This window comes from Notolabrus celidotus, chromosome 7, assembly GCF_009762535.1.
Source record: "Notolabrus celidotus isolate fNotCel1 chromosome 7, fNotCel1.pri, whole genome shotgun sequence".
Classification (NCBI taxonomy): domain Eukaryota; kingdom Metazoa; phylum Chordata; class Actinopteri; order Labriformes; family Labridae; genus Notolabrus; species Notolabrus celidotus.
This window is the reverse complement of record NC_048278.1, coordinates 533,144-557,878: the sequence shown is the minus strand read 5'-3', so window position 1 is coordinate 557,878 and position 24,735 is coordinate 533,144. Positions and strand designations below refer to the sequence as shown.

The 24,735-nt window shown below is 44.3% G+C and overlaps 1 protein-coding gene across 9 annotated transcripts in view; it reads right to left on the bottom strand.

Moving 5' to 3' along the window:
• Positions 1–1,355: 1,355 nt before the first annotated feature.
• Positions 1,356–24,735, bottom strand: part of crebbpa (CREB binding protein a) — a 55,837-nt gene continuing 32,457 nt past the window's right edge. The window contains exons 6-32 of one of the 9 annotated variants that reach the window (XM_034688394.1): positions 23,469–23,738; positions 23,057–23,156; positions 22,730–22,867; positions 22,465–22,582; positions 22,129–22,300; positions 21,295–21,357; positions 20,736–20,857; positions 20,150–20,362; positions 19,515–19,832; positions 19,077–19,229; positions 15,858–16,029; positions 15,246–15,364; positions 12,444–12,683; positions 12,179–12,267; positions 10,540–10,620; positions 10,116–10,172; positions 8,597–8,674; positions 8,430–8,497; positions 7,847–7,997; positions 6,834–6,980; positions 6,631–6,744; positions 6,204–6,369; positions 5,847–6,014; positions 5,423–5,584; positions 5,053–5,334; positions 3,414–4,931; positions 1,356–3,194 (exon numbers count right to left, since the gene is read on the bottom strand). In XM_034688394.1, the coding sequence (XP_034544285.1) occupies positions 2,688–3,194; positions 3,414–4,931; positions 5,053–5,334; positions 5,423–5,584; positions 5,847–6,014; positions 6,204–6,369; positions 6,631–6,744; positions 6,834–6,980; positions 7,847–7,997; positions 8,430–8,497; positions 8,597–8,674; positions 10,116–10,172; positions 10,540–10,620; positions 12,179–12,267; positions 12,444–12,683; positions 15,246–15,364; positions 15,858–16,029; positions 19,077–19,229; positions 19,515–19,832; positions 20,150–20,362; positions 20,736–20,857; positions 21,295–21,357; positions 22,129–22,300; positions 22,465–22,582; positions 22,730–22,867; positions 23,057–23,156; positions 23,469–23,738 (5,786 nt within the window). In that variant the 3' untranslated portion in view covers positions 1,356–2,687. Of the gene's footprint in view, positions 4,932–5,052; positions 5,335–5,422; positions 5,585–5,846; positions 6,015–6,203; positions 6,370–6,630; positions 6,745–6,833; positions 6,981–7,846; positions 7,998–8,429; positions 8,498–8,596; positions 8,675–10,115; positions 10,173–10,539; positions 10,621–12,178; positions 12,268–12,443; positions 12,684–15,245; positions 15,365–15,857; positions 16,030–19,076; positions 19,230–19,514; positions 19,833–20,149; positions 20,363–20,735; positions 20,858–21,294; positions 21,358–22,128; positions 22,301–22,464; positions 22,583–22,729; positions 22,868–23,056; positions 23,157–23,468; positions 23,739–24,735 lie in introns of all 9 variants that reach the window. The other 8 variants (XM_034688389.1, XM_034688386.1, XM_034688388.1 and 5 more) reach the window with 8 other exon arrangements.

Sequence of the window (24,735 nt, the reverse complement as noted above, 5' to 3'; positions counted from 1 at the left end):
ACTGAGAGGTCATTTGTAAAAATTATAAGATGTTAAAATAAAATGAATACCTATATAAATAATGAAATAATCCACAATACATAAAAAAAGAATAATTAACTGAACAAATAATAAAATGTGTCTACAATAAGACAAAATATGACTTTAAAATTGACTACAATTTGAACTCTATAGTAAATAAGTAAATATATAATAAGACAAGATTTTTTGTTCGAAATTTTCTTCAATTTAAATTATTCATCAGTTTACAGTTAAACATCCAAATGATTACAAAGTATTCTGATAACTTCAAATCAAATCAAGTTTGATGCATTTAAATTTGTTCTTAAAATCAATTACACAATTTTATTACTTTAATGTTTTAAATTGATTTTAATAGTTTATTTCTTGCCTTTATTTTATCTTCAACTCTTATCATTACCATTATTTATTTAACCTATTTATATTCTTAATCTTAATTTAATGTGTTAACTTGTTTTAATTACACATATTGTATTGTTGTTTGGGTGCACTAGTCTCTATTTTAAAATAAATGTTTTGTAATATATCTTATTATTGTATTTCTGCTTCTTCCTTGTATTAATAGCTGTAAAGCTCTTTGAATTACACTGATTTGTATGAAAGGTGCTCTATAAATAAAGCCTGATTGATTGAGTCCAGACACTTCAATGAAACTTTTACACCATTTAAAAATGTAGTTCAGTTAACGATCCTTTCTCTGCGCTTACCTTCAAGGTTCAAGCTGGAAGCATTTTTCTGAGGGGTATGATTTAAAAAGTCAGAGTCTGTTAATCATGCCGGAGCAAACCTGACATCAGAGATACATCTGAGTTTTTACAGTCAAGGTCACAAACATCTACAAACTACGTACGAGCAGTCCAAAGCAGAGCCGTGGTTTTGTAGTGGTTGCAGAGTTTAAGTGATCGTCTCTGAAGTGAAGGGGCCAACATGTTTGTGATGTGTAGTTAAATATGTCTTTCTAACTGCCGTCACTTCACGCAGAATACAAAATAATTAAGACATAATCAAAGAAATCAACATTTTTTTTGTTGTGTTTTAAGTTGAATTTTAGGCGTAATTCTCCACAAATCATAAACTACTGACTTGGTGCAGGCTGAGAGCAAATGTTGATCACCTTGGAGTTTCCAGTGAGACAAAGTTCCACTGAGCATTTTACAAACACACATCGCCGCTGGTACGATAACAGAAAACATGAGATGCCAGCCTGCAGCGTGTCGTTCTGCAGAAACCCTTTCAGAGATCCATCCACAGATTTGATCTTTCCAACACGGCTGCTGACTGAAAGAGAAAACACGACAGAGCGGAAACAAATGAACACAAACAAACAGGCGGAGTGATGCTTCATTATTTAGTCAACAGAGTACTGATCTTCTGTTGCACAGTTTATTTAACAATATGGTATACAAGTAAGAAATGAGTCTTTTACCAGTTTATACAGTGATTTCATTCTCTCTTCCTTATATTTATAGTATTTTGTTTAATAACTTGATTTACAATAGGAGAAAAAGTAAATCCCCCCCAATTCAAGTTTTGGTGAGAGAGGAATGAGGGTTGATAACATTTAGTTTTCCTCAGGGTGAATCTGAAGCGTGCCCTTCACCCCTAGATCGCACACAGCTTAGTGTAAAATTTAGAGGATGGGGCGACATCCCAGACGTGGCCGACAAACAACCGGCGATCATTCCACCTCAGCTTAGGGGGCTGGTCTCTTTCTCACTCTCTCTTTACACTTTACAACATCTGTATGACAAAAAAGTATGACAAATTCTTTTTTTAATGTCAAAGCAACAATTTTTTACACCTGCAAGACGGATTTTTTCATTTCCAGGCCACTGAGATGTAGCTGCAGTCCTTGTGTGTGTGTGTGTGTGTGTGTGTGTGTGTGTGTGTGTGTGTGAGAGCTGTGGAGGTGTAGTTACTCTAGTGACTGTGAGGGTTTGTGTCAGTGTCTTCATGTGTGCCTGCATTCATGCCCGCAGTCCATTTCCTATTTTAATACATCAGAGTGCTCTTCATACACACAAAGAGGAGGGGAACTGTCCCTGAACGCATCGTCTTGGAGTAATGGTACAACACTAGATTACAATTGCCAGGACTGACAGCTTGAGAAGAGAACAGAACCTGGCGCGTTTTCCCAGACAAATTATTTTACAGTTTCAACACAAAAAATGTTTAAGTTTCTTTTCCAAAGGTACAAAATAAAAAGATATGAATAATATAATGCAATTGTACATTTTCTTTAAAAAAAAGAAGAAAAGAAACAAGGCATGAAACCATACCGAAACAAACCCAAAATAAATCGAGTATTGAACACATTTGGTCTCAAACAAAAAATATATTCTTTGTGATTTAAATTTCATTTAAGAAGCAACTTGCAAATCCCTCAACATCTCAAGGAAGAAACACCCATCAGCTGGGTTTAGGAAACAATTACATTCCCTCAAAGTTTGGACTTTTTTCTGTTTTTCTGCAACCAAATTTTCTTTTTTCTTTTTACAACAGTTGAAACTTTTTACATGTCAGTACAAAAAAACGTTCTCGACCTTAGAAAGAACAAACAAAGCCCTCTGATGGGGTAAAGAGTCCGAGGGGGAACCAGGAGCAAAGAGGAGTGGGAGGAGGGATCCCTGGGAGCGAGTCTGTGTCTTCAGTTCCCAGCAGAAATGCTACAATCCCTCCACAAACTTCTCCAGAGTGTCCCCTGTAGCATCTCCCACCATCCCTAAGTCACTGTTCAGCCCTCCTCTGTTGGGCGTGTTAAGCTGCGGGAGCATGGCGCTCTGTTCTGGTGTCCCTAGGTGTCCCTGCTCCATTGAACCCGATAATGGGCCTCCAAGTCCTGGATGCGGCGATGCCGAGTGGGGTGGGTGTGGGTGCTGTGGCGAGGGCTGTGGCTGGTTCTGGACCTGTGGCGAGGGGCTGGAATGAGGCCGCTGTTGGGACTGCTGCTGCGAGGGCGGACAGGGGGACTGGACTGGCGCTGGGGAACGAACCTGGTTGTTGAGGGCGTTGGCTAGCGTGGGCTGGCTTGGGAGGTGGGCTGCACCCTGGGGCTGGCCTGCCAGCAAATGTGTCTGCGGGCTCATGGGACTGGGCTGAGCAGGGGAGCCCATCTGCTGCTTGAGGACGGCCTGCTGCTGTGAGGGAAGCTGCTGCTGCTGCTGCTGCTGCTGAAGAAGCCGCTGATGTAGGAGGTTTTGGGTGGAGTCCATCCCCATCCCAGACTGGGTCATCTGAGACATAGGTGGGAGCTGGCCCATGGGACCCCCAGCTGCTGCTGCACCTGCCTGCATTGCAATCTGCTGCTGCTGCATGCGGAGCTGGGAGTAAGTAGCTGCTGTGCCCTGCGCCTGAGCAGGGAATTGGCCTGGATGGCCCTGAGGCATGACGCCCTGCTGCTGCTGCTGTCGTAAGAGCTGCCGGCGGTACAGCTCCTGGATCTGAGGGTTGGTGTTGTGTGCTGCGTTCATCAGCTGCCCTTGAGCCCCTAATGCAGCCATTCCCTGTGCAGGAGGCTGCTGCGGCTGCTGCGGGGGCATCCCTGGCCTCTGCACAGCCATCGCCTGCATTGTCGGCATGCCGGGCTGCTGCTGCTGAGCAGCTTGTTGCTGCTGTGGCTGGTTGGCGTGGTACTTGGCTGTTCGCTGTTTGATGAAGGCAGCCATTAGCTGAGGGTTGGACTTGAGGATGTTGAGGACTTGCTGCTGTTGCTGAGGAGAGCTGGGGGACTTGAGGGTGCGGAGCAGGTCCTGCAGGGCGTTGGGGGCAATAGTACTCGGTCTTTGGGGCGTCTGAGGCCGGACACCCGGCTGCTGTGGAATCATCATCCTTGCACCAGCCTGAGCCTGCTGCCCCGGGGCCATCATTGCTCTCTGCATTGTCATGGGCTGTTGGGGGGTCTGACCTGGGACGAGGCCTGGTTGTTGGTTCTGAGCTGCCTGCATCGGCCCTGCGGTCACAGGCCACTGTCCTGAGGCGATGCCCGTTTGCATGACCTGTGGTCCCCGGGGCCCGGACACCATCTGCATGGGGGGCTGCATTGGTCCGGTCATGCGCTGTGGCTGCTGCGGGTTCATGGGCAAGCCGTTCATATTGACCCGGTAGGTCTGCTGGTTCTGTTGGGCCTGTGCCATCATCTCTATGTGCCGCGCCATCTTGACTGCAGCGAGGGGGGGCTGCTGCTGAAGCTGCTGTGGAGGCTGGGGCTGCTGGGGGAGGGGGGACTGCTGCTGGTGCAGAGGGGAGGCCTGGGGCCCTGGCTTGCCCTGAGACACCTGAACCTGCGGCTGGCCGTTTCGAGGAGTGTTGGGGAAAGAGGGGGACATCACGCCTGCTGAGTTGGGTGTCTGAGGCTGGTTGGAGAGCGGCTGCTGGGGCGTCTGGGGGGTGGTGGGCTGGGGGTGGGATGTGGGAGTGTTGGGGGCAGCTGTGGCAGGAGGGGACGGTAGCGGCATGGTTCTGCCTTGCATGGTAGCCATTCTTCTCCTCATCAGCTGGGCCTGCTGGAGTCGGTGCTGCAGCTGCTGCTGGCGGAGCTTGTGCTTGATGTTCAGGCAGAACGGGACGGGACACTTGTTCTCCTGACAGTGCTTTGCGTGGTAACAGCATAAAGCGATAAGCTGCTTGCATACAGGGCAGCCCCCGTTGGTTTTGCGCTTGCAGCTTTTGGTGTGCTGCACCACTCGCTTCATCTTCTGGCAGGACGGCAGAGAGCAGTTGGCGTTGCGACACTGACAAGCGTGGACCAGCGACTGGATGCAGCGTTGGATACTTAAGCGTCGGCTCTCCTGTGGGCTCTTGGATGCCTCTCCACTCTGGCTGTTGTTGTCGTCGTCCAGGCCAAGGCCCCACTTCACCATCTGGTGCTCGTGTCCCTTCGTGTTGTAACAACTGATACAAAGATCAAAGTCCTGCAGGAAGGGCAGACGGGGAAAGTTATGAGTCCGAGTAAGATTCAGTTCCACACAATAGAATTTGTTAACATTTGAGTGATATGTGCCGATATGTGCTTGTATAGTAGGCGTTACTTACCTCGCACACAGTGCAGTGCCAGCGTGTCTCCACATGGTGCTTGCACTCGTTACAGGTGTAAACGAAGCGGTCCTGTCCCTGGTTGTGCAGCTCCACCAGCATGCACATGGTGCTCCACTTGCACCTCCTGAGGGAGCTGAACTCCCAGTGCTTGTCTCTGGCCAGCGTCAGGAAGGCGTCACGGCCGTCCATCAGATCACAGGAGAGCATGGGGTCAGGGTCGACGATGGGCGGCAGGGTGTTGGCCATGGGACCGGAGTGGAGGTGGATCACGAAGAACACCTTGAGTAGAAATGAAACATAGGAATAAGAGATGGAGATACAGGTCTTCATTAAACAGCTGTGGATCTCTAAAACAACGTCAACAAACCTCTTTATGCTTCTCCATGGTGGCGTAGAGTTTCTGGGACAGATCATTGGCTACATTCGGCATCCCAGGCTTCTTCTTATTGGCTCGGCTCACACTGCTCTTGTTTTTATTGGTCTTCTTGTTGTTCTTCTTCTTAGCGTTTTTACTGTCACCCGGTGTACCCTGCGAGGGAAATACCAGATGTGGAAGGAACATCTTGAGTTACACTTTGTTCCCAGCTTTGTCAGACTTCTGATTAAAGGTCAACAAACAAATCAAATTAACCTCAGAAACACAGATGATGATACTCTGAGGGTCAAAAAAGGAATGTTGAGTTTATGCAAAATGAAGTGTGGCAGTCAGAGAGGAGGCAACAATGACAGCAGAGGTGATCTCAGATCTTTGACTCTACAACATCATTAAATTGAAAAATAAATCTTCGCACCTCGGGAGTTTCACAGGCTGCTGTGTTCTCCTCCTTCTTCCTCTCCTCTTCCTCCTGCTCCAGCTCCTTGATGCTTTCTTCCAGCACATTGGGCCAGAAATCGCCTTCAAAGTACGGCAGCTCATTAGCGCTGGTCAGACGGTCTTCTGTCGCCTGTTTGAAAATGTCCTAGACGCGACACAAGACAGGGATCAATCAAACTTTAAAGGTTTGGAGTTAAGACATCCAGCATACAGAGGATTCATGTTTCATACATTCATGCACTAACAGCTCCACACAGGAGATGAAGATAACACTTTGTTCTGCATGTTACAGACGACACACTCAGGTGTTGGCTTTGTGTCCTTTTCTCTTTACCTTGTAGTCATGCAGGATCCGTTCTGCAAAGGCCTTGTCCAGCATCTTCCTGTACCACTCCTGCAGCCTCTTTGGCTTTGGGATCTTCTGGTCCGGAGGGTGGCAGTGGAAGATGTAGTCGTCTCCTTCGCTGGGTGGACACGCCCAGATGTGGCCTTGGGTGTATCTGTGTGGGAGAAACAGATTGAAATAAGACGCCAGAGTTGATGGAAATGTTGGGATATCTGCTGCTAAATACAAGCTCTATTTAATTTAATTTTAATTGCTAAAAACTTTAATAATTGATATTATAGGCTCTTGTTTGCTTTATATTTTCTGCACTGTCTACTCTGTTACTGTGACACTTGAATTTCCCCGTTGTGGGACGAGTAAAGGACTCTTATCTTATCTCACATTCACTCCGAAGTAGAAGCAGTGTTAGGCATACCCGAGCTTCTTGACGTATTCCAGGTAGCCGATGAGGATCTCATGGTACACTGCTGTTCGTAGAGTTCGAGGTCTGAAGAAGTGAATACTGTCAAGGTATGATATGTAGACCCGCCTGCAAAGACAGAAAGAGAGAACATGTTGAAATCTGCAGTGCAAACCCTTCAGAGTAATGTCGTACATTGGATTATTGGATGTTCATACCTAGTGTTTGGGAATGTGCACTCAGAGCCGTACTCCTGCACGTGCATGCCGAAGAAGCACACATCCACGCCGTCAATCTCCTCAAAGGCGAAAAGTGCTTTGGTTCTGTAGGGGAAGGTCTCGGGCATTTCACCCGTGTCCACAAACCTGACGAAACAATAGAAAACAAACATGAGAGAAGCTTCTTTCCAAGGCTCTCAGTCTCAGGGTTCTAAAGCAGCTGCTGAAGTAGCCCTTTGTTCTGGAAAGTAATCAAGTTAATGTTTTTATTTCCTTTTTAAACGGACGATAAAATGCTTCTTAGAAACTCAAGTCATGAGCTGCTTCACTAAGTTTCTGTGTCTATCTCTGTTTTGAGCGACTCTTGAGAGCATAACGGGATGATTCAAGTCAAGTAGCCTTGAGTCAAATAAAAAGCAAACAGCCTTATCTTCAGTGGACCTGAAGATAACAGGTTCTTGGATGAGGGTCTGCTCCCTGCGAGTGTCTTTGATCTCGTGTGATGAAACGGTGAACAGCCCGCTGAGGTGCTCAGGGCGTGTGTGCACTCCATCTTGTCAAACATGCAGGTTTCCACAATCACTCCGGGAAGTATGAAAGCTTTATAGAAGGCGTTTAGGTGGCTTATGGCCAAGCTGTTGTCTTTGATGAACATTTCTTATTGATTGATTGTTGAAATTCTTGTACTGTACACCTTTTTGTTTGCTGCTGTAACTCCATGAGTTTCCCTGTTGCGGGATGAATAAAGGTTTATCTTATCTTATCTTTGTATGGTGAGGGACAGTATAAATAAACTCAGAGCAAATACGAGCTGCGCCGGGGAATCGACAAATCAGAGCGGAGGAGACAGAGACCTGGACGCCTGCAACATCATGGCGTACAATGCAGCGTGGATTCTTTGATGCTCATTAATGAACAAAGGTTGTCTTAGGTTGTCTTCAAACGTAATATTCATGATTCTTTACATTTTGCTCTACGGTGGGTAAAAGAATCATTGTCTGCTATCCTCTCACCTGGTTTTCATGCCCGGTTTGACCTCCACCGTTTTGTCGGAGCTCGCCACCACTCGCACAAACACCTCTCCTGCCTCCGGGTGGTTCTGTCTCTTCAAGTATTTATTCACACGATCTTCTATGTACATTCCCAATCGCGTGGACTGCAGCCCTGTGATGAACAAACGCACAGAAGAAAATGTAGAAACACGTTAATCATTTCTGCTTCAAGGGATCAAAGAAAACCAGAGGGTCGCATTTAATCTGCAAACAGCTCTTAGGGAACTGGAGGAGCACGAGAACTTAGTTTGTGTGAGACGATGAAGGTTTCAATCTGTTAGCACTAGAAGCCATGAAGGTCATATGTTCTCAAAGGGTACAACGCTGGAGGAGAATACCAGGGAAACCACAGAGCCACCAGCAAAACAACAACTGAGGCCGAGTGGCAGAGACACATGCGGCCCACGTGCAGGTGGAAGTGGTTCAGATTTTCTTGTCTTTAGAGCTGGTAGAACGGAGCCGCAAATATCTTAACTGCAGGAGCACGATCAGTGATTCAAGGAGAACTCGTACCTAAAACTTAAATGTTGAGGTTTAAACTCACGTTTTGCAGAGAACTTGTTGTCCTTCCGTGTTTTTGTACTTTTCTTCAAACAGTTGTCACAGATGAATCTGGAAAAAGTCAGAGAGAGAAGAAACGATCGTGAACTCAAACAAAATCTGCAAAAAAATCTACTATCAATTCAACAAAAAGTGAGGAGAGATATTTACCCAGAAGGCCAGATGACCTCGTAGTGTAAGACGCATATCTGGTGCATCTTCCGTCCGCAGTCTTTACATTCAACAAACCTAAAGACACACAAAGGTAGAGTGAGGCGTCTCTATATTTCAAACCAGCTCACACATCTCGGCCAAACATTACAAATCCAAAACCTACAACAGCGCCAAAGACGTATAAACTTATTAATTAGAAAACGTCTCTGTTTTTTCATTACTCCTTATTTGAAAGCACAGTGTGATAATGGTGGAGCAGAGTGCTGGAGGAAATGTGGGTGCCTAACTGCAAACCACTTCCACATTTTCTGGGAATGCCAAAACATTCAGTATTACTGGATATAAATACACAAAACTATTCAGAGCATTTTTGACACCATGATAACTTTTGATTTTAAAACCATGTATTTAAATTATATCTCCCCTGAAGTAAAAAGTGTTGACAAATACTTGATAGCTCTTTTGCTGACAGCAGGTAAAAAGGCTCTCACAGGCTGGACCTTCATAATAACTGGATAGATGTGACTATAGAGAGATATGGATTATTTATAGAATGGAAAAGGTAACTTTCTCTTTAAATTTAAGGCTAGAAGTGTTCAGATCACACTGGGCAAAAAGGGTGAAATATATCAAACCTCTGAGACCTGACTTTGTCCATTAGGTGCATAGTAGGAACATTCATGTGTTTTATTTTTATTTCATTTTCAATTTATCTTACTTCTTGTAACTCACTTTAATTCTTTGTGTCTTAATACTTTGTTGGTATTATTCAAAAGTTTATTAGGCCTGGTGCTGATACTGCTTGATTTACTTTATGTTTCTTTCTCTCTGGATGTTTAGAGTTTTTGATTTGCCACAAAAAAGAAAATCAAGTCCATGGAGGTTAAAATGTAGATATAAGTTTTAAACTGTATTCAAAGAGCTCAGAAGAATGTCATATGCTCGTTATGAACTTATGTCTTGAATATTGTGTAATTGTAATGACAATGTTCTATGGCACAAATAAAAAAACTCCTGGTGACTACTTCATGTGTGAACGTTGATATCTTAACTGCTGAGGCAGCAAGAGTCACAAACATCTCATTTCAAGTTTCTGTTCCTCCGGTCGTTACACACTTGCAAGCCAGCCAATGCAAGTGTGCCTTTGTGGGAGGATGAAAACGCTGCATGCATTTCATTCGAACTACATCACAGTGACAAAGTGAAATACAATCACTGCAGATTAAAAGTATGATCGCTGATGGAAACACTGTTATTGAAGGTTGAACTCAGTAGGTGGCGCCGCCGCCGAGTTGTCCCCAGGCCTTAATGAAAGCAGAGCGATTGATCAGAGAGCGGCGGAGAGAAAAACATGCAGCCTCGACACAACAGGCACGCAAACAAAAGCAGATGTGGGAGCTTTTTAAGAGGAGAGCAGGAGAAGCGGCTGATTGTGAAACACTTGAGATGGACTCCTGAAAGAAAAAGTCAGTGCGAACTCTTCTCACTGAGAGGGCGAGAATTTGTTTCTACTCACGGTTCAGGGTCGAGAACGTCATTCTTCTTCCGCTCAAACTGGTCTTTTGAAATCATCCTGCAGAAAAGACGAGAGGAAATATTGAGAAAAAAGACGGACTCAGCTATTACATTCTTCTATCTCTGGTGCACGATTAGTTTCATGTTCTTCAGTGTCGTCTTAATAAAGCACTATCCATGCAGAATTAATCAAGACCACAAGTCTGAAATTAAAGTTCAATTTAGTTCCTAAATTATGAATATCAAGGACAAACACTTTCAGTTTGTTATACAACACATTACTTCTTACTACTTTATGCAAACTGAGCTCTCTGCCGAGGTGTCAACACAAAACATTTGTTCCCTCCTTAAATACTCATCCTCACATGCACAGCTGCAACAGGTTAGATTTGAATAGTGATTGCATGGATATGAAGTGGACTTACGTGGGAGGCTGTGCAGGGTCGTCTCCTAACGTCACACTCTCCCCCTGGATCTCATTGAAGCACTTCTCACAGAAATGGTACCTGCACACAAACACATAAACCAGTCAGCACGCTCAGACCTCTGCATGTGGATAAACAACAGCCTGGTGCTGCTGTCTGAGTCCTTTTGTCCCGCAGTATAACATGTGCCGTTTTACACAATTAAGACTTCGGCTACTTCACTGAGTGTTCCAACACAACTGTGCACAAAATAGTTCTTCTTTGTGTTTCATAAAAGGAGCGCGGGGATTCCCTGAGCTCCCATTGAGAGTGTAAATGGTCTGCACTGCAGGAGCCTCGCGCTGTCTGTCAGGCTGTGCTGTATCACTACTGCTGCTGCGCTGCTGCTCTGCTCTGAGTGCACAGTGTGAGTGTGAAAAAAAAAAGAGCTGCAGTTGCACCGTTTGTACAGCAGGAGGCGCAAGGAAACATGTTGTAAGCCCTCATCTGCTGGTTTTTAACTGAGAGGAGAAGGCAATCATGGGCAAAGCTGGTTTTGGCCTTAAGTGAAGCGTTACATCTTCATCTGATATACGAGAGTGGCAGCAGTAACACTGACTTCACACGCTCTCTGATTAGACACTAAATCTGCTCTTTTCCTCTCACAGTCACCACAGTTCTCCGGGGTTAAGTGTTTTTCCTCTTTGGGCACATAACACATAACGGTGGGGAAAAGGCGTTTCGTGTCTACATTAGAATTTAACCTGATAGACACTATGGTCTGGATCACTGTGGTGCCTCCAGATCTGCAAGAAACACAACACAGGCTGCAGGAGACAAACAATTCAGCACCAAGTACTGCCCATCAAAATAAACTGTTCATGCAAAAGTGTGCAATATGATGATGCACCGGGAATACAGTTTCCTGCAATATAACTTCATAAAAACCTAAAACTACAAACTAGGGATGTCAACAATTAATCAAGTATGGATTAATTGATTGTTACAAACTTACTCAAACACATTTTTTTGTTTGGATTTTCTATCACGTGGAACAAACATCATGTGGTCTCATATTTGGTTCAGCTATCAGGGAGGTGTTTGAAGTTTAAAGCATGTTTGAGAATCAGCTGACTGAAGGTGTTGCTCCCAGCGGAGACGCTCAGGTGGGGGCTGCACAAGTCCTTCTTTTTCTCCGCTGCCGGACTGTTTAGGAACTAGTTGCGCTCCCGGCTGACACCTGACCACGTTCACATGCTTATTTTACTCAATAATAAAATAGTGGACAGAAAACTGGACACTGTGAGTCTATGTTTCTGTTCAGTTCCCTTGTTGAAGTCTGAGCCTTCACTTTTATGACTGTATGTCTGCAGAGATTATGATCCTGCTCCACATGTTGATATTCAGTGTTTAACATTTTGAACACCTCAATACGATCCGTAGATATTCAATACTGTCAGTTATATACATTGTGTCAAAGGAAAATTTGATTCAGGGGAAAAAACGCATTTGGCATTGTTTTTGACATGAGAAATATTTATGTGTGTTTAATGATTAATCGATAATTGATCGTTAACATTTCCAAAGATCGATCACAGAGAATACTTTAAATTTACATCCCTACTCCACACACACACCACTCACACACGGATGTGGTTACCTGTTCTGGTAGCTGTAGTATGTGCCTCCAGTGGGTATGGTGCAGAGTTGCTTGCCATAGCAACAGAGGGTTTGAGGAGAGAACTCGTACTGCAGACACAAGTGAGATGACAAAGACGGTCAATAAAACCCAAATAAATCATTCATTCTTCTCCATCAGAGGAAGGAGAGTTACTGTGCAGTCATTTTATGCACTCTAACATTAACCACATGGTGAAATGTAAACTTTAGACACCCTGAATGCTTCAACACCCCCTCCCCCTCACCTTCCTCCCGCAGCAGTATCCCAGGCCCTGCATGACGGGGTCGATCTCCGACTCAAACACCTCGGCCAGCTTGGAGCAGAACTTGTAGACGCGGGACGTCTTGCGGTTGTAGAGCCAGGCATTGTTGAACATGAGCCAGACGTCGTCAACGTACTGCCACGGCTCCTGGTACTGACCCGTGTCCAGCTTACGCTTTATCGTGGACAGGTCTATCGGGTTCTTAACAATGTCAAAGTAGTCCTGGGGGAAGAGCAGAAGATGTGTGTTACAGATCATGAAGCTGGATACTGAGCATATATGTGTTTAATGCTTAAGAGAGGTTTGTGTGTGTATGCGGCATTTAGTGTTATAATTTGGAATAGAAATGAAGTGATATAAGGATGACGTGGTATAGAGGAAGAGGAGGAGCAGAGGACTCCAGGCCAGACTTCAGCTCCTGCATCCTGGACTGTTTACTTTGACAATAAATATAAAGGTAATAAGACAGAGGACTTTAAATGAAACTGTGTGGGATACGTGTGTTAAAGCAGATTAACACAGATTAACGCAGACCTCCAGCTGGATACCTCCCTCGTGCTACAGGACATGCGCTTCTGTCTTTTAAGTGGATTTCTCTCCCTCCGCCTTTTTATGTTTTGTGGTATACAAGTATGCGATCGATCGCCTTCCTTTTTGTACATTACTTTTGTTTTTCCTTGAGGGACCGAAGCATTTTGTTTGGGGGACTGACAGGAGGACTGTCAAAACCACAGATTTTGGATCATCTCTGAGGATTTCAAAGACTTGAAATACTTTTAAAAGCAAACTGTTGTTTATCTGGTTTCATATTCCATTAGGTTGGGACTAGGGATGTAAACAATAAATGGAGTACTAGCCAATCCGATTCCAGTATTGATTTAACAATCTCTATTCCTTAATGTGAGGACAGAATCATGTTTTGGCAACTTTGGGCTTTTCTGACTTTGTAAACCAAAATATAATTAACATTTTAAACTCACAGTATACATTATATTGTATTACATTATTATTGTAACTGCAACTCATGGTCATATTATATACCCATATTTATTTTCATTTATTGCTTAATTTGTCATTACCAACCATAATCACTCCATGTCAACCTGTCACTACTGAAACATTGTTAATACTGCCTGTAATTACTTCTATTTAATCTAAATTCCATTGTAACATTGTATATATCTAAATTGTATTCTAGCTTTACTTATCTATTTTATTTTATGTTATTTTATTTTACTTATTGACTTCTTCTTGATTGTACTTATGTCTGGGTTGCTGTAACAACTGAATTTCCCCCCCGGGGGATCAATAAAGTAATATCTTATCTTATCTTATCATTATTCAAGAGATTATAAATGTGTACCAGCAGTTTGGCAAGTTAATCTCCATAACCAACAGATATTACAATTCAACTGTAAACCTCAGCAGTGGATAAGACCAATTAAATATTCTGTATAAAACAAACTGCTTCAAATGAGAAAAGAAAAAATACGTCAACATAGTGTTTCCAAAGAGTGTTTCCCACACAAGTACAGTGTACCTGTAGATAGGATTAAAACCACTGAATACATTATTACTCTACCCAGCTCTGCCCTTACTGTTTCCCTTCTCCACGGCTGATATTGTGACAATATTAACTAGCAGCACACTTTATAAAGACGCTAATGACCTAGGAGACGCACATGGCTATTGTAAACAAAGAAAGCATAGAACTGAGATGAATAGATCTGCCATATTGATCGGCACTATATACCGGCCCTTTGTCACCGATATCCGATCTAGCTTTTTGAGTCGGATCTAGCCGATATCCGATACCAGGATCGGGGAGGTGCATCCCTAGTTTCGATGTGAATCAGCTGTTTAAGGTGTTGAGTACAGTGGAGACGCTCAGCTGGCAGCTGCAGCTGCGCGTCAGGTCTCCACGAGTGCTTTTTAAAGAGGATCAATACGCAACTGCAGCCAACAACGACACGGACACAAAGGTTGACAGCTTTAAACTGGACATTTCTCCACCTTTGGATACAAAGCCAGCAGACTGGTGGGAATTGCTAGTATGCTGTGTTTGCAGAGCAGCAACATCAGAGCCTTCTGAGCTTTTCTGCCGCTGGACTGATGACGACACGGTTGCGCTCCCGGCTGACACCTGATCGGATACACGTTTATTTTTCTCAATACAAAACGAGTAGACAGAAAACTGGACACCTTGAGTCTGAAGTACTTTACTGTTAGTAGTCTGAGCCTTCACTTTATAAGACTACGTCTGCAGAGGTTATATTTTTTATGAGCCTGATCGTTGAAATTCAGCGTGTTAAACATGTTGTACCTGAATTCAATCCTGTCAGTTCTATGCATTTTTTTGCTGTGGAAAATATAATTTAGGGGGAAAAAACGTATTTGGCATTCTTTTTGACTCAATCTTTTTTAGTTTTTATTAATTTATCGATAATTGATCGTTAACGTTTCCAAAAATCGATCACGGAAAAAACTGAAATGTGCATCCCTAGTTGAGACTAATAGTTTATTCTAAATCTATAAAGGTTTAGTTTAAATGTTTGACCATCCAAGCTGAGTGCTTTTAAGTCTCTCACGTGTTTCACTCGGTTTCCACATCGAGTGTCCCTTAACTGCAGAGAGGAAAAGGTGAAAACCAGCTTTAAAAAATACTAAAAGAGTTTGTTGGTTTGTTTGTTGTGTTTAAAGGGAGTGCAGGTTTGTGTTACTTCCAAAAGAAACCCTTAACATCGACAAAAAGCCACGTCATCGTTTCCCAGGAGTGTTACGTACCGGGATTCCCAGAAGCATGGGGTCCACCGGCTGCCTGAAGGGGAGGGACTCGGGGTCCTGTCTGTACAGAGACTCCAGAGTTGGCATGAGAGCTTGGCGCAACTCCTCCGGCTTAAAGACTGAAAGAAGGTAAAGCAAACATCGGTTAATGAGACAAGTTACCAAACAGAGACACTGCTGATGAGAGAGAGAGAGAAGAGGAGGGGTCACTGTAAACGCTCGTATGGATCAGACAATATTTAAACCGGCTCCAGAGAGACTCAAATGAAAACAATATGTAGGAAAAAACAGCAACATATAACGTCAGGATACGTGGCCTTTAAATTGATATGTTGTTTTTTTGTTTACTCAACCAGCTGGTAAACAACATGCTCAGTATTTGTGGAAAAAACAGCCAAGCAAAAAAAAAAGGCTGGACATTTTGAGTCAATCAGACAAACACCAGTCTGAATGAAACTCAGAATAAACCATGACTGTCTCTCTGTTGGCACCGAGTGGGCACACTAACATCACCGGCAGCGAGGGGAAGCTTCTCTGCCTGCTCGCTGAAGTTTGTTTCAATCAGTCACAGATTCTGCTCGGATCTTATTCATCCCTCGGCTTCAGACTCACTTTTCCTCCGCGACTGAGAGGGCGATGACGAGGTTGTGCTGTTGGCACCGCCCTCTTCTTCTTCTTTGGGTTCTGTCTTCATTTCCGGCTTTTTCTCCTCCACCTCCATCGGCTCCGGCTTTTCATCGGGCTCCTCTTTCTTCACCACAGTTGAGGAAGAGTCGTCCTCCGTCTGCAGACATAAAAGAAAAACCACTTAGTCATCAGGGATGTGACTGGCACCGCATAGAGTAAAAGGACTGCGCTCATGTTTTCCAAATTCTGATTTATCCGACTTGTTGTGGATCTCAGTGACTTCAAAGCGGATCACACGCAGAAATATCCCATCATTCACAGTGCAGTTAGCTGGAGGTTAAAGTCTTATTCCACGGTGAAGTAGACGCACACAAACGCTAATAGACGCAAACATCTACCGTGGCTCATTGCTCATGATTTAAGAACATGCTGAGTTCATCCCAGACATCAGGGTGTTGAAAACGTAACGATTTAAAGTCCTCCTGATAATCTGAAGACCTCTGCTCTGATCAATCTCAAGATTAAGCAGACGGAAGAAATTCAAAGCACAGCAGGTAAATGCATGGCTTTAAAAACAGTATTGATAACAGCACAAGCTTATCATTTCTCCAGCTCTCGTAAAACCTTCTGAATTTCACTGAACACAGCATCAGGACAATAAAAGCTTCCTATTCTTTTCTACATTATAAAGGTAAAATAAACATTGGGGCTTTTATTGTGGAGAATTTGTCGGACATGTCTTCTTGTTTTCTGTCAAATTAACTTCTGAAGTGGAGCTACAATAAGTGACTTCCAACAACACTGTAGAGAGTCACAGTCTGTCCTTTGACTACGAGTCAGCCTGCTTCTTTCTGCAGACATCCGAGTCATTCGTCAAAACACTCCTTCAAGCAGAGACCTGTAACGATGGAGATCAAACCTCTGCTACGCTGGGCTCAAGTTTAACCAAGTAAAGCACTTCCAGCACGTAGCCTACGTTAAAGCTCCAGACAGGCTGAAAGAGACGCACTGCAAGAACACACTCAACATCACTGTTATTTACTGACATCTCAGTTAACTTAAATGTTTACCTTTCAATTAAATGATTATGACAATTATGATAGAATTTATCTTGATAGAAATATAACAAATGTTTGATAAAATTAACCATGTTTAAACCTGTAATTACACCACCCAAACACTGGACAGAGAGGGGGTGCTAATGCGCCCTAAACACCAGTGGTAATCATCATTAAAGAGAAGGAGAAGACGGAGAATAATGTCGCTGGGATAGAGGTAGGCAGGCTTACAGATGTTTGGAGCGGACAGCTGAAATGCAACAGTGATACTAAAGAGAAGACAAAACCCTCCAGCTCAAAGCATGCTTAGCGCCGCTCGAGTGGCTGCTTGTTGCAGCAGCTCTCTCTTCGTTGTTCTTTTTCCAACTCTTTTTTCACATCTGTTTAGTTCTCTTTGTATTTGGAGCCTGTCATGACTTTGAATGACTCATTTGTTGGCCATAGACACCAAACTGGCTACGTTTGAAGTGGTGTTTTTGCTATTTTTGTTCCTGTCTGTGTCCGGAGAGTCTGCGTGTATCCATGGTAACATTGTTTACATACGAGATCAGCTGTTAGCATCCTGTAGCATGTTGATGCTAAACGATACTAGTCCCGATGTTCCCTGCGAGCTGAGGAGAAGGAGGCAAGGACGACATGTTGGTACTGAGGTGCAAGCTAAGAAAAGACGACATGGACCTGTCCTTCCACCCACCGTTATGGGGAATGTAAGATCTATGTACCATAAGGTGGACGAGCTAACCCAGCACCAGAGGGAATACTGGCAGAGTAGCATCATGCTAACAGAGCTAACACCAGACATGAACGCCACATTGGAAGGATTAAACCTGCTGTGGGCGGACAGGATACAGGAGAACAAGAATGAACACACTGGTGAAGAAGGCCAGCTCAGTCCTGGACCCTGTGGAGGTGGTGGCTGACAGGAGAATTATGGCCAATCTGTTGTCTTTGATGAACATTTCTTTTTTAGATATATATTCTGATAGATTAGATATAATTTGACATAGAGTGGTCTAGACCTCCTATGTTTGTAAAAGAGTTTTGAGATAACGTTTATTGTGATTTGGGGCTATACAAATAAAGATTGATTGATTGATTGATTGATTGATTGATTGATTGAAAGCAGAGTGATTCAAATATGCTCCAAAAGAAAGTCCACTCAGCTTCAGCAGCTGAGATCGTTTGGGTTCACAGTATGACAAAAACAGAGCAGTGTGCAAACTGTGCAGATGAAGAGTTAGCTAACACAGGCAACAACACAACCTTTCCCACTGACAATGTCACCCAAAAGCAAGAAATGACAGTCCTAAACGAGTGTTGGTGAGCCCTCAGCTGCAAACTGTAGTATCAGTGTTTTCCAGCACTGTGCCTGACCACAAATAAATAATAAGTATTAAAAAAAACAAATACAGTCGTATAATTTTTCTGCAAATTAAACAATATAATTAATTAATTAAAACACATGACTAAATATACTTTCAGGATGTGAGTAAAGGAAGAGCACAGAGAGACAACTTCTGCTGTGCATCTCAAACACGTTTAAAGTCCACCACACCGTAAGACAACTGAAGACTGAATAACTGTGATGCATTCACTGCACTGTGGGAAATTATATCACTTTGCCCGCAACCCTTTGTAACCTTAGAGGGGAGTGCACTAGTTAAATTAATACTCTACTGATAAACAGTTCATGGTTAAATATATAGTTAAGTTTAAATCAAATTAAATAGAACTGCTTCTTCTTAGCACATTAAAAAACGAGAAGCTGATCAGAGGACTGACCACAGATATGAGCCAATCAACCGTCTGGTTTCTCCAACTTTCACGCAAAAATATGCCTCAAAATGCATAAAAATTAATAACTTGACATCGATCATAACAATGATTGATATCACCTGATATGAAACATTATGAACTCTGTTCCAACCTGCAGGGGACTTTGGATGAAAATTCGTCGTATGACTAACTCTATTTACATGGATGCTGAAATGTGTATTAATATGCACTGTCCCTTTAAATACATAAATAAATTGAATCCTGATAATATTATTGCAATATCACCGTGTGTTGATAGTTAGTCCAGTTAACTAGTTCTCTAGATCCATTAGTTGTTCCAAAGGTTTGGAAACACAAAGCTTCAGCCTACCTCCATCTTGGGCTCAGTTTTTCCGCCGGCAGCCTCCAACTCTTGTTGGTCGTGGTGTGGCTCGACTTTGACTTCCTGGGTGGGCAGGTCTGCGCTGGCAGCTGAAGCCGGTGTGGGCACCCGGTTATCCAGACTGGCTCCTTGTTGAGAGAGCTGAAACACACGAGACAGAGACAGAGAGAGAAATGAGCTTCTGTCTACAGCTTTGTCGCTTTCTTTGCATGCAGGGCTGAAGCCACGACACAGATGAACCCTTCTGGTGTCTTTGCTTTCTGAGGTTGAAAGATGTAACATTCCCCTGTGATGGATGCTGGTGGAGATGCAGACAGAAAGGTGGATGTGAATGGGGCAGGTTGGTAAATGGCAGTCAGAGGACGGGAACTTGCAGGGAAGGGTTGGGGTCAAAGTGGAGGGCATGCGAAGGGGTCTCAGTCTCACCGGTGTGGTAGGGAGCTGAGGCAGGGGCTGCGTCTGTGCCACTGCGGGGAGCTCCACCTGGGGTTGGGGCTGGGTGGGGCGGGGTGGGGTGGAACCCGGGGCTGGGGCAGGGCCAGGGAGGGTGGGGGTGGAGCTGCGGCTGGAGGGCTGGGGGTGCGGCAGGTTAGTGGCCCCCCCAGCCGTGGAGGCGGAGGAGGCGGCAGGTGGAGGCGTGGAGTGCAAAGGGGTTTGGGAGGAGGCTAGCTGAGGGCCCAGCGAGGGGCCAAGTGCATTCATGGGGAGGTTAGCGCTCTGCTGCTGCTGCTGCTGCTGCTGGAGAGAAGGACACACACAAAGGGAAGGCAGACAAACACACACAAAATAAGCAGACAAACACACACAGAGATAAGGTCAAACAAACAAACACAACACAACACACACAGTTTGAGATTTAGAGAGGAACACATGATCGCTGTGAGAACACTTCAAGAGAAATTAGTGCGTCAAATGATCGTTGAGAGTAGTTTGAGTTCCCCCGGCAGCTGGTTGGAGTTAGCTCAACTTAGCAGTGACTCTACGAGAGAGAGCATCACAGAACAGGCAAACAAATGAGGTATTACAACATTTACAACCCCTCGTCTCTTCTCCCGCCTCACCTGGGTGACAGCAGCCTGTGCTTGTGGCTGGCCCAAGCCCGAGCCCACTGTGACATTCATGGTGCCCGTCGCAGCCACGGCAGCAGACCCTGGAGGAAACTGTGTCTGAGCCAGAAACTGCCCCTGGCTGGCCGTCTGGCCGACCATATTAGCACCACCATGCCCGGCCATTATGCCCTGAGCCTGGGGCATCCTGGAGGGAGACATGCCCATCTACAAGAGAGAAAACATGACTCATGAGAGAGGAGAAGGTGGTGGAGGAGGAGAGAACCTGAGATAAACAGACTGATAGGTTCAAGAGGACGGCAAAATGAACAGCTTCTTGTCCAGATTCTCTCCGTGTTTATCGAGCTACGTCATGTTCACCAGTTTGTAAACTCAGGGATGTTGGACAATCTGGCTGAAGTCCTGTGAGAGCAGATTTAGCGCTGATGATGCAGATAAAGTGTAATCTCCCGTCTTTGCAATGTAAGGTGGAATCAGGAACATTACCGCCAACTCGCTCCTGTTACTTCTACACTTGTCTGAGTGTGTGAGTTGAAGTGTGTGCTGTGATCTGCATGGCCCTCCGCCCGGTCCTCCTTACCGCTGGGACGGAGCTCATGTTCATCTGCTGTGGGTGATTCATGGGGGAGGCAGCTCGAGCTCCCATCGGGGCCTGGGATATCTGTGCGTTGGGCAGAGCCATGTGGTTGAACTGGTTGATTCCTGAAAGAAGAGCAGATGACAATTAGCAACTTTCCAAGAGGAAGCTTGCAAGACCACATTACAAACCTTTAATCTTCCCTGTGCTTATTGTCTTTTCCTCATTTTATCCCGTGTGTGCGTTTAAATGTGAACTCTTTAATCAAACTTGCAGATTATTCGGGATATAATTGATCCTTTTCCATAATTTTCCCTTCCGTTCTTCTTTAAGGTACATCTTCCACATCTTAATTCACTTCACCATCAGTTTTGTTCTTGCAAAAGTCCTGGAGCCTCTTTTTAAATGAATCTGACTCCACATGATGATATGTGATTTGTGCATTGTGATTGTTAATTCAATGTTCTTCTCTTCGTTGTGGTTCGGTCTTTCTTGATTACACAGTCTACATGCAGTTTCAATCTGAATATACGATGGGCAACATGTTGCATACAAGCCATACCTTGTGAAACCTGCATGCGATTCATGATCTGATTTGGTATGTTGGGCAGGGGAACGGGTCCATCTATAAACAAAGAGAAGAAAGTCTTTGAAGAGCAACACAACCAAAAGTAAAAACCTCCACTGCATGCTTTTCTTTTTAGTATTAACCTCAACTTTTAAATATGTTTTAATAATCTTAATAATCACTTTAAATTAGGGATGTAAAGTTTAAGCACTATTTTCCATTATTGATCTTTGGAAATGTTAAAGATCAATTATCGATAAATCAAGAAAAAACATTGAGTTTCCTTCAGTCAAAAACATTGCTGAATACGTTGTTTTTCCCCTTAATGATGTTTTCCACAGAAACACAATGCATATGCTGATTATCAACGATCAGGCTCATAAAAACAATCTCTGCGGACGTATCTTATAAAGTGAAGGCTCAGACTACTGACTGTGTTTTTGCTGCAAGAGAACTGAACAAAAAAGTACTTCAGACTCACAGTGTCTAGATTTCTGTCTAATCGGTCTGTCTGATGTTGCTGCTCTGCAAGCATAGGGTACTAGCAATTCCCATTAGTCTGTTGCACAGCCACAGCTGCCAGCTGAGCGTCTCCACTGTGCGCAACACCTTTAACAGCTGATTCACTTTGAAACATGCTTTATACTTCAAACACATTTCTGATAGCTGAACGAAATATGAGACCACATGATGTTTGTTCCTTGTGACAGAAAATTGAAAACAGAAATGCGCGTTTTGAGTAATTTCTGAACATCGATTAATCCATACTCCATTAATTGTTTACATCCCTACTTTAAAGACCTGGAGTCTTGAAAAAGTTCTACTCACTTTGCGGCCTTGGGCTGAAGGCATTGGGTTGGGGAAGGCCGGGCTGCTGGGCCCCCTGAGCAGCCAAAGGCGCCTGGTTGATGATCTGCTTTTGTAGCCTTGAACGCCTCTTCTCCTCCAGCTCCTTCTGGATTTTATAGATTTTTTCAGCCAGGAAGTGATAGTACTCATCCTGAGAGGAGGCACAAGAATGAAGCAAGATAAGTTGATGCATCAGACAGATTTGCATGAAGAGAGTAGAAACAATGGATGAAAATACTGCGTGTGTTGTTTCCAGTTTTGCCTCGATAGAGTAAGAAATACAAGTGACATAAAGGTCCACATGAGGAGACCTACCCGGCTGTTAGCTGACTCGTACATGTCCCCCTCCACCTTTCTGGCGTAAGCCACCAGGTTCTCCATTCGTCTGTCCTTCAAAGCTGCCGGATCAGGGGTTGGGAATATGGCTTGTACTCTGCCACAGGAGAGAATTTGCAGCTTTGAACACATCAAGTAATCTGAACTTGAAAATGTTGCTTTAAATGAAACAAGGTCTCTACAGTACAATCTGTAGGGGGCGACAAACAGATACACCACTCTTCAGCCCGGAGTTTGCACTTACAGTTTGTGTACGAGGTGATTGCGCAGGTCCTGAGTGACGTGCTCATGCCACGCTTTCCTGGTGCCGGTGGCAGAGATGGGTGCAGCTGTGGGGATGTTCCCCATCGAGCTCACAGCTGATCCATCTGACAGCAGCTGACTGGAGATGCAACAGGGAGAGGGTCAAATATTAAAACTTTTAGTTCTCTGTCTTTAAAAGATAAATTTATATATTTCTTTTGTACAACACCGAGCTAGCATCAGATCTTGTAGACCTGAACAGTCAAGGAAACATGAGTCTCTCATTTCTTTGATTCTAAATGAGCTGTAGCTTTCTTTCAAGACTCACTTGTTAGTGTTGAGTGTGTTGGGTAGCGAGTCTGTGTGCAGGTTTGTCTGATCTGACGAGGCCACACCCAGTGCAGCACCTCCAAGAGCCATCTGGTTTCCTGTAAATACAAAAACGCTGTAAGCAAACAGCACCGCCTCAATTTCGTTATCAAGCTCAGCCACAGTAAGGCTTTGAATGGCCGCCATGTCTACGCCCATGTCTAAGAGTACTCCAGACGACAAACACACATACTGGGATACTACACAAACTTTACACACTATTTTTAAACATTTGTTATGACAGGACATTATTAGATTTGAAGCCATAAGACTCACTTGACGATCAGTGCGTACATGCATTCATAAGTTTTAAGTTTCAGACACACAGCATGTAAAGACTGCAGCAACACGACTGTCCCCTCCGGCCTTACCAAGTGCATTGATGGGTCTCATCTGTGGGAGCTGCTGTTGTTGCTGGGCCTGTGCGTTCTGGGCGCCTGCAGTCTGTCCCGGGCCGGTGGTCTGCTGGGTCTGCCCAGCGGCCTGGCTGCTGTAGGGCAGACCAAGTGCGGCGTAGGCTCTCTGCATGGAGCTGGGGTCTATGGGGGTTGAGGTATTGATGGTGGGAGCGCTGGGCTGGCCCACACCAACTGAGGACATGGGGTTCTGGAGTCCTGCGTTAGGGGAGCTTAGCAGCGTAGCTGTGGAGAGATGGAGCGGTCAGTTTAGATCAGGGGTTCCCAAACTTGTCAGCCCGCGACCCCCAAAATATTAGTGCCAAAGTCTTGTGACCCCCACTGTCCATCAGAGTGATTTAATGTGTCTTCATGTAGCTGGTCTGCAGAAAATGACCCTACCTATATGAGCATGTGTCTGTGTTTCCTGTGCTGTTATGAATTAACCTGCTGCTACTGATGCTTTAGATAATTAACTGTTCACTAACCCTAAACTTAGGAGTCATCTGGAAACAAAGAAAAGCAGAAAACTCATTACACTTTCTATTTTCAAGGTGTTATTTCAAGGTTAGCTTCTATTTTTGACGATATTTTTACTATCATGGGTAAAATCTAGGGGTGTACCGATTCATCCACTACATCAATGAATCGATTTACATTCCTATGATCCAACTACATCAATCTGTGCTCGGCAAGTTGGCCTTCCGGACGACATATATTGATCTAACATCGTTTTAAAAGGTTAAATGTTACTCAATTCAGGCTGTCTGTCTGTGAGGTCATCGCCGCGCGCCAGCAGACAACAAAACATACCATGGCAGATGACAGAGGAGAAGCCAGCAAGCGAGAACTGATCAAGCCACCTTTGCGGTCCAGTGTGTGGAAACACTTTGGCTTTTTCAAAGATGGAGATGTTCTAAATAAGTCGCTCACTGTTAGTAGGCTATGTAAAGGTCAAGTAAAGTTACCACGGCAACACCACAAATCTATCCAGCCACCTAAGGCGCCATGGGATTTCACACAACGCCGGCCGTCCAGGCGCCTCTTGCAGCGTTCATCAAGGTAACATCAGCTCTGCAGAAGCCTCAGGCCTTTCCAGCATGTTTAGTCAGAGACTAGGACAAAACTCAGCTCAGGCCAAAAACATCACGCCAACATCAGGACTCTAGGACTGTCCAGTATCAAGGGATTTATCTCACAGTCACACTGGATGAATTTTTGGCTAAAAAGTTACTGAATTGAT